General features: G+C 41.2%; 1 protein-coding gene across 1 annotated transcript in view; it reads right to left on the bottom strand.

Moving 5' to 3' along the window:
• The window catches only part of FBXO47 (F-box protein 47), a 28,707-nt gene that overhangs the window by 10,319 nt on the left and 8,266 nt on the right, over positions 1-10,122 (bottom strand). Inside the window, exons 4-5 of the mRNA XM_008066815.2 lie at positions 6,951-7,028; positions 4,441-4,549 (exon numbers count right to left, since the gene is read on the bottom strand). Of these exons, the coding sequence (XP_008065006.1) occupies positions 4,441-4,549; positions 6,951-7,028 (187 nt within the window). The remainder of the gene's footprint in view (positions 1-4,440; positions 4,550-6,950; positions 7,029-10,122) is intronic.

Genomic DNA, 10,122 nt, shown 5'->3' with positions numbered 1-10,122 from the left:
CACTGCACTCCAGTCTGGGCGACAGAGTGAGACTCCAACTCAAAAAAAAAAAATTAGCCGAGTGTGGTAGCACACGCCTATAGTTCCGGCTACTTGGAAAGCTGAGGCTGAAGGATCGCTGGAGCCCAGCAGGGTTGATGGTGGGAAGGCCGTGAGCATGTCGCTGCACTCCAACCTGGGCAATGGAGTGAGACTCCAACTCAAAATAAATAAATAAATAAATAAATAAAATTCACATATCATAGAATTAAAGTGTACAGTTCAATGTTTTTTGATTTTTTTTAATCAATATTTTTTATTATGATGTTGTGGGGTACAGTTAAGGGTTAGGTATACAAATACGTTTCATTCAGGCACCCTGTTGATAAGAGGTGTTTCCGGTTTTTGATATGTTACGCTATTAATTTTTTATATTGTGGTAAAGTATAGATAACATAAAACTTGCCATTTTAACCATTTTCTTTTTTGAGTTGGGGTCTCACCCTGACACCCAGGCTGGAGTGCAGTGGCATGCTCATGGCCTGTACCGTAGCCTTGACCTGCTGGGCTCAGGTGATCCTTCCACCTCAGCCTTCCAAGTCGCTAGAACTATAGGAGCATGCCACCACACCTGGCTAGGTTTTTGATTTATTGTAGATATGAGATCTCATCAAGTTGCCCAAGCTGGTCTCACATCCCTGGGCTCAGGCAATCCTCTCACCTCCACCTCCTAAAGTGCTGGGATTACAGGTGTGAGCCACTATGCCTGGCTACCATTTTCAAGTGTACAATTCAGTGGCATCAATTACATTTACAATATTGTTCAACTGTCACCACTGTCTATTTCCAAAACTTTTTCATCATCCCAAACACAAACCCTGTATCCATTAAGCAATAACTCCCCATTTCCCCCTAATCCCAGCTCCTGGTAACCTGTAACATCTTTCTATTAACTTGCCTGTTCTAGGTATCTCGTATATGCAGAATCAGGCAATATTTGCCCTTTTGTTCCTAACTTCTCTCACTGAGCGTATTTTCAGATTCATCCAGGCTGGAGCATATGCCACATTTTGTTTATCCACTCATCTGTTGATGGTGACTGGGGTTGTTTCTACCTTTTAGCTATTGTGTATGATGCTGCAGTGGACATTAATATATAAATAATTGTCCAAGTCCCTGCTCTCAGTTCCATTAGGTATATACCAAGAAGTGGAATTGCTGAGTCATACGGTAATTTTGTTTAACTTTTTGAGGAATACCAAACTGTTTTCCATAGTGGCTACATCATTTAACAGTTTTACACCATTCACATTTTACTTACTTTTAGATAAAACAAGTTTAAATGGAAAGTCTACTAATAATCTGAGGCCATATGTAAGTACCCCCAGTGTGTCAAGCCAACTAAAACAGAAATTTAGAGAAAAGAAAGATTACTGCAGGCCTGAGAGTTCAGGAAAGACTTTATAGAGGAGGTCAGGCAAATTGGGTATTAATGGATGAGAGGAGAGACAGTATTTCAAGACAATTAAATAGAATGAATACAAAGTACTGAGGTAGAAATTGTAAGGGGTAGCCGGGCGCGGTGGCTCAGCCTGTAATCCCGTGCCTTTGGGAGACTGAGGTGAGTGGATTGCCTGAGCCCGCGGGTTCAAGACCCGCCTGGGCAGCAAGACCTCATTTCTACAATAAATCAAAAAAAAAAATCAGCCAGGCGTGGTAGCGCATGCCTGTCCGGCTACTCGGAAGGCTGAGGCAGAAGGATCGCCGGAGCCCAGCAAGTCGAGGCTGCAGTGGCCGGGAGCGGCCACTGCACTCCAGTCTGGGTGACAGAGTGAGACTCCAACTCAAAAAAAGAAAATAAATTGTAAGGGATGTGTGAGACACAGTAAGTAGAACAATATGCTTATGTTAAATACAGAGAGTAGTGTGCAATAAGTCTGAAAAAGTAGGTTGGGACTAGAATGTGAAGGTCCATATAAATAAATAATTTAGACCTTATTTTGAAGACATCAGAGAGCTAATAAAAGTTTTTGATCAAGGAAAGGACATAAATTAATTTTGTTATTATTGCATTGGATATCTATTTTTTCTTTGTTTCTTTTCTTTTTCTTTTTTTTTTTTTTTTGAGTCAGGGGTTTCACTCTGTCGCCCAGGCTGGAATTCAGTAGCATGATCATGGCTCACTGCAGTCTTGACCTCCTGGGCTCAGACAATCCTTCTGCCTCAGCCTCTCAAGTAGCTGGGACTATAGGTGTGTGCCATCATGCCTGGCTTTCACTGAGCTTCTTTTTTTTTTTTTTTTAAAGTTGGAGTCTCACTCTGTTGCCCAGGCTGGAATGCAGTGGCATGCTCACAGCTGCCGCAGCCTCGATCTACTGGGCTTAGGCAATTCTTCCACCTCAGCCTTACAAGTAGCTAGAACTACAGATGCACAACACCACGCCTGGCTAATTTTTTTGTGATTTATTGTAGAGACGAGGTCTCACCAAGTTGCAGGCTGGTCTTGAACCCGTGAGCTCAGGCAATCCTCTTGTCTAGGCCTCCCAAAGTGCTGGGATTACAGGTTGATCACTGAGGTTCTAAATCTGTCTTTTTGATCCATAATTTGTCTTATAATGAAATATTTCAAGGTGTTATTTTATTTTATCTACACAATAACAAATACTGTGCACTAATCACCTAGCTTTGCTAAGCTTTACTATTTGTTTCAGATTTTTAGAAAATAAATATTATAGATACAGTTAAAGTTTCTTTTGGTTTTTTTTTGAGTTGCAGTCTCACTCTGTCGCCCAGACTGGAGTGCAGTGGCCGCTCCCAGCCACCACAGCCTCGATCTGCTGGGCTCTGGCTATCCTTCCGCCTCAGCCTTCCAAGTAGCTGGAACTACAGGCACATGCTACCATGCCCGGCTAATTTTTTTGATTCATTGTAGAGATGAGGTCTTGCCAAGTTGTCCAGGCGGGTCTCAAATCTGCGGGCTCAGGCAATCCACTCACCTCAGCCTCCCAAAGGCGCAGGATTACAGGCTGAGCCACTGAGTCCGGCTCAGTTAAAGTTTCTTAAATATCACTTCCAATTTCTCTCCCCTTCCTCGCCAGAGGAATTTTTTTTTTTTTTTTTGAGACAGGGTCTCACTCTGTTACCCAGGCTAGAGTGCAGTGCCACAATCACGGCTCACTGTAGCCTCAACCTCCTGAGTTCAGGTGATCCTCCCGTTTCAGCCTTTCAGGTAGCTAGGACTGCAAGCACGCACCATCACACCTGACTATGAATTTGGTTTTTGTCCCTCCTGTATTGGTCAGGGTTCTCTAGAGAAACAGAAGAAACATGATTGGAGAGAAGATAGAGATTTATTATAAGGAATTGGATCATGCGATTGTGGAAGCTTGGTTAAGTCCAAAATCCACAAGGTAGGCCGACAGGCTGAATCCAGGGAAGAGCGCACTTTGAATCCAAAGGCAGCCTGCTGGCAGAATTACCTCTTGCTTGGGGAGGTCAGTTTTTTTCTATCAAGGCTTTCAACTGATTGGCTGGGGCTCACCCGTGTTATGGAAGGTAATCAGTTTTCTTCAAAATCTACTGACTTAAGTTAAGCTCATTGAAAAAATACCTTCACAGAAACACCTAGAATAATGTTTGATCAAATATCTGAGCACCATGGCCTAGTCATGCTGACATACAAAATTAATCATCACACCACCTATTTTCATAAGCTTTTTGCATATGTGTAACTATAATGAATAAATAGAATTGTTTTGCAAGTCTTTAATATGTATATAAATAGTGTCATACTATTCCTTGGTGACTTTTTAAAATTCAAATTATGTTTTAAGATTTATCCATATTAATATGGATAGTTCATTTATTTTAACGACTGATGTTTTTAATTGTATGAAAATACCATTATTTATTTACCTGTTCTCCTGATAATAGGCATTTAGGTCATTTGCAGCTTTTCATGGTTACAAAAAATACTGTAGTGACTATTCTTATACATGTCTCCTTGTGCACATTGTAAGTTTCTTAGAGCAAAATTGCTAGATTTAAGGTCATATAATTTTAAAAAAATAAAGATGTGGGGGTACAATTCAGGGTTAGGTATACAAACGTTGATTATGCAGGTACCCTTGTTGATGAGGTAAGGTTCTATAATTTTTAAAAGATGGACTATTTCTGGTGCATAGAAAGGTTTAAAGAATACTATAATGAGGTTCGTCTTATCTACCACCTGGCTTAAGGAATAAAATATTATCAATACAGTTGAAACCCTCTGAATACTTCCCTTTCCCCAGTGGCACACTACTTTCTGCCTCAATTATCCCCAGCGTTGATCACGCCCTTATATTTCTTTGTCCTTTTACTAGATATGTATGTCACAACTTATTTTTAAATACACTTTTGAACTCTGCTTTTTTTCTATCTTAATCTGTATAATATTATCCGCAAATTGTAGTTCTTTACCTGGTTTGCCGCAGACAACAGTCTGCACCTTGCGGGAGAGACTGGTCAGCTCACATAAGAAATTAAAAACACGATGGCACTCAAGTTCATCCCAACCTGCTGTTAAGGTCTAAGGAAAATAAAATAAAGGAAACATTGAAGATGTTCAGACCTTCAAATCAAAGCATAAGTCACTACTGCCTTATGTGTATAACATGATCAAGATGACATGCAATTTTTATCCGCAATGGAACTATCAAATTAATAAGAATTTTACATTAAAAAATCTGAAAATGAAACAAAATCCAGTTTCTTTTTGGTTGGAAAAAAAAGTGTCTTTTCAGAGATTTTTTTTTTTAAAGTGAGAAAGCAGGATTTATTGAGAGGACAGAAAACTTCCCACAGTGGGAGGGAAACTGTAGTAGTTACCCGATAATTTTTTTTTAAGAGATGAGATAGAGTTATGTTGCCTAGACTGGAATGCAGAGTAGAGAATTTTTTGTTTGTTTTTGAGAAATTTTAAATGGTACTGACTCCTGAATTTTGGCAATATAAAGGAAATAACAAAGTAAGGTCAAAACCCTAGAATGCAGTTTTACAATCTGACTAACAGCCACACTGTGTCTTGATTTTAAGACTATAGTAGACTGGGTATAGTGGCTCATGCCTATAAGCTCAGAACTTTGGAAGGCCGAGGTGAGAGGATTGCCTGAACCCAGGGGTTCAAGACCAGCCTGTGACCTCGTCTCTACAATAAATAAATAAATAAATAAATAAATAAATAAATAAATAAATAAATAAATAATTTAGCCAGGCATGGTGGTGTGCACCTGAAGTTCTAGCTACTTGTAAGGCTGAAGTGAAAGGATCGCCTGAGCCCAGCAGGTCAAGGCTGTGGTGGCCGAGAGCATGCCACTGCACTTCAGCCTGGGTGACAGAGTGATACTCTGACTCAGGAAAAAAAAAGACTACAATAGAACCCTTTGACAACCCCAGCTGTCACTTATGATATTGTTTATAAATGATAATGATCACATTTTAATGTGACAATTCTAAGCATATATTTATGACTTTTGAATGTGAGTAAACAAAAACTTTTATTAGAACAAAAATTTCATATTTAACTTTGAATATAGAATGCACAAACATATGAAAAGGAGATTCAAATGTTATATAACTTCAATTAGATTAAGATTTTGAAGGGTTGACTAACCATATAAATTCTCCTTAAAATAGTTAACTGGATTTCAGTAATTCAAAAATTAATCTCAGCCAGATGCAGTGGCTCACACCTGTAATCCCAGCACTTTGAGAGGCCAAGCTGGGAGGATTTCTTGAGGCTAGGAGTTTGAGGCAACATAGCCTGGGCAACATAGCAAGGCCCTGCTTCTATTTAAAAAAAAAAAAAGATTAATCTTATTCCTTCTGGAAGGACATACAACAAAGTAGTAACAGCGATTATTTCTAGTGAAGGGAATTCCATGAATGAGGAGGAAAACTTAATTTTTACTTTATATATTTTGTACTCTTGGAATTGTACATGAATACATGTGTATGTATTACATGTCCCAAAGAAAGAAATAAACAAGCAAAAAAAAAATTAAAGAAGCTAAAGTATGTCTTGGAAGAAGGCTAGGAGGAGGGCTTAGGTCCTTGAAGTCCTGGTGTGTAGGAGTTGGTGGCCAATAGGCTAAGCTATAGAGCAAGATTCTTCTAGGTATAGTGCCTACTTCACAAGGTCGCTAGTTTTGTTTTTTTTTTTGCGTTGGAGTCTCACTCTTTTGCCCAGGTTGGAGGGCAGTGGCACGCTCCTGGCCATCACAGCCTTGACCTGCTGGGCTCCGGCGATCCTTCCGCCTCAGCCTTTCAAGTAGCTGGAACCTCAGATGCGCACTACCACGCCCGGCTAGTTTTTGATTTATTGTAGAGATGAGGTCTCGCCAAGTTGCCCAGGCGGGTCTCAAACCCACAGGCTCAGACAATTCACTCACCTCGGCCTCCCAAAATGCGGGATTACAGGCTGAGCCACTGACCCGGCCAAGGTTGCTAGTTTTAAGTTATCTAACACATGTACACTGTTTAGAACAGTGTCTGGCACATAGTAAGTTCCCAATAAATGTTAGTTATTATTGGCTTTTTTGCTTACAATAAAAGATTAGTCAGAAATGTTCTTGAAATAATACAATTGATTTCTAAAATCATACCTTGAATAATTAGGCCAAGACTTTAATCTCTCTCTCTCTCTCTCTCTCTCTCTCTATATATATATATATATACACATATATACACACACACACATATGCACACATGTATATATACACACACACATGTGCATACACACACACACATGTGCATACACACACACATACATACACCACCCCACAATATTTCTAGTCTTTACACTGGCTAAAGACTATTTTGCTCTATTTAAGATTATTATAACTTGTATTAACCTATGGAAAGAGAGATTACATGTTCTACTTGTTAGCAGTTCAAAAAGTATTCCTTTTCTTCTTTCATTAAAAAAGTACCTGTAAAAACATGCCATAACATGTTAATCCTAAACACTGCATAGGAGCTACACAGCCATTGAATTTAAAACAGGAAACCTGCAAAGAGAACAACTGTTAACACCTTCTTTTCAGTGGAACTATGCAATGACAATTTCAAATTTAATAGAAATAAGCCACAATTTTTTCATCATATTTTCTGATTAGCATGGTGTTACATAGGTGGGGATTACAAAAGAAACAAAATCTCTACCCTCAGGGAGTTCAAAATTTATTTAGGAGAATAAAATATGCATATGTGAGATTATTATAATAATTCCGGTTAGCACATGTATACATGTTAAAATGACTGAATAAACACTGTATCAGACAATTTGAAAACAGGAAGAGGATAACTTTGAGAATGATCAAAAGAGTTTATCAAGGAAACATGTGAAACAAACAATGTCTTTTTTTTTTTTTTGAATTGGAGTCTTACTCTGTCGCCCATGCTGGAGTGCAGTGGCACACTCATGGCCACTGCAGCCTTGACTTGCTGGGCTCAGGTGATCCTTCTGCCTCAGTCTTCCAAATAGCTGGAACTACAGGCACATGTTATCAAGCCTAGCTAATTTTTTTATTTATTGTAGAGCCAAGGTCTCGCCAAGTTGCCCAGGCTGGTCTCAAACCTTTGGGCTCAGGCAATCCTTTTGCCTCGGCCTCCCAAAGTACTGGGATTATATGCTTAAGCCACCATGCCTGGCCTCAAACAATGTCTTAAAGTAGGATTCAGAAATAAAGAATGGGAAGAATTGATGAGGAAAACAATAAAGAAAAAAATTGTATGGAGGCAGAATAAACAATGTTTATTTGGTAAGAAACATATGACCAGTTTAATTCACCTCAAAGTAATAGAAGGTAAGGTTGCATTGTTGGGAAACTTTAAATGTCAGCAATGGACTCTGGAACTCATCTTGCTGAAACTGAGTAGCCACTAAAAAAGTTTTAAGCAAGAAATATCAATGAACATGATGCTTTAGGGAGACTAATCTTGTTCAGCATATAGAACGGTTTGGGGAGTAATTAACAACTGACAGCAGAAAGATCATATGGGAAGCTGTTGCAATAATAAAAACCAGGACTCAGCGCAAACACTGACATAGAAAAGTCAATGCATCAGAAACGGTGCAAATTCGAGACCAGCCTGGGCAACTTGTTGAGACCTCGTCTCCACAATAAATAAAAAATAAGCTGGGCATGGTAGTACGTGCCTGTAGTTCCGGCTAGTTGGAAGGCTGAGGTGGAACGATCATCAGAGCCCAGTAGGTTGATGCTGGAGTGCCTGTGAGTGCGCCACTGCACTCCAGCCTGGGTGAAGGAGTGAGACTTCAACTCAAAAAATAAAAAAAAAGAAAGAAAAGAAAGAAAGGAACAGTGCAAATAACTGAATGCAGAACTGAACCATCAGAGTTTGGATGTATGTTTGGATTTGCACAGTAAAACTGAGTCTTATATAGAGACTATGCCCAAACACATTGATACACATTTCCAAGTCTATTATCACAAAAGATTTGCCATTTAAAAAATTTATTTATTTATTTATTTATTTATTTATTGAGTTGGAGTCTCACTCTGCTGCCCAGGCTGGAGTACAGTGGCCGCTCCTGGCCACTGCAGTCTCGACCTGCTGGGCTCCAGGGATCCTTCCGCCTCAGCCTTCCAAGTAGCTGGAACTACAGGCGCGCGCTACCATGCCCGGCTAATTTCTTGATTTATTGTAGAGATGAGGTCTTGCTGCCCAGGCGGGTCTCAAACCCGCGGGCTCAGGCAATCTACTCACCTCAGCCTCCCAAAGGCGCGGGATTAGAGGCTGAGCCACCGAGCCCGGCTAGATTTGCCATTTTATATATTAAAGATACTTCCCTATGTTTTTGTACATTTAAGCAATAAGATTTTAACATTCAGAAATTATTTCATTTTAAGACAATATTTAAATCATCACATTAAAACTTCCTCAGAGCCGGGCTCTGTGGCTCAGCCTGTAATCCCGCACCTTTGGGAGGCTGAGGTGAGTGGATTGCCTGAGCCCGCGGGTTTGAGACCCGCCTGGGTAACTTGGTAAGACCTCATCACTACAATAAATCAAAAAATTAGCCGGACGTGGTAGCACGTGCCTGTAGTTCCAGCTCCTTGGAAGGCTGAGACGGAAGGATCACCGGAGCCCAGCAGGTCAAGGCTGCAGTGGCCGGGAGCGGCCACTGCACTCCACTCCAGTCTGGGCGACAGAGTGAGACTCCAACCCAAAAAAAAAAAAAACCAACTTCCTCAGGATTCCTATATGGGGTAAAAATACTTTGTACTTTGAAAAATCTAGGCCGGGCTTGGTAGCTCAGCCTGTAATCCCAGCACTTTGGAAGGGCAAGGCGAGTGGATTGCCTGAACCTGTGGGTTCAAGACCCCCCCGGGCAACTTGGTGAAACCTTGTCTCTACAATAAATCAAAAATTAGCTGGGCATGGTAGCACGCGCCTGTAGTTCTGACTACTTGGAAGGCTGAGGCGGAAGGATCACCAGAGCCCAGCAGGTCGAGGATGCGGTGGCTGGGAGAGTGCACTGCACTCCAGTCTGGGCGACAGAGTGAGACTCCAACTCAAAAAAAGAGAAAAATCTAATGAACTTGAATGTTGTTATTAGTTATCTATAAAAATTGCTTTATAATAAGTAAAAGAGCCGGGCTCGGTGGCTCAGCCTGTAATCCCGCGCCTTTGGGAGGCTGAGGTGAGTGGATTGCCTGAGCCCACTGGTTCGAGACCCGCCTGGGTAACTTGGCGAGACCTCATCTCTACAATAAATAAAAAAAAAAAAAATTAGCGGGATGTGGTAGCACGCGCCTGTAGTTCCGGCTACTCGGAGGGCTGAGGCGGAAGGATCACTGGAGCCCAGTAGGTCGAGGCCGTGGTGGCCGGGAGCGGCCACTGCACTCCAGTCTGGGTGACAGAGGAGACTCCCAACTCAAAAAAAAAAAAAGCCGGGCTTGGTGGCTCAGCCGGTAATCCCGCGCCTTTGGGAGGCTGAGGTGAGTGGATTGCCTGAGCCCGTGGGTTCGAGACCCGCCTGGGCAGCGAGACCTCATCTCTACAATAAATCCAAAAATCAGCTGGGCATGGTAGCGCATGCCTGTAATTCCGGCTACTCGGAAGGCTGAGGCGGAAGGA

The sequence above is a fragment of the Carlito syrichta genome, unplaced genomic scaffold, assembly GCF_000164805.1.
Source record: "Carlito syrichta isolate Samal-C Ts95f unplaced genomic scaffold, Tarsius_syrichta-2.0.1 Scaffold309114, whole genome shotgun sequence".
Taxonomy (NCBI): domain Eukaryota; kingdom Metazoa; phylum Chordata; class Mammalia; order Primates; family Tarsiidae; genus Carlito; species Carlito syrichta.
This window is presented reverse-complemented; position numbering and strand designations above follow the sequence as displayed.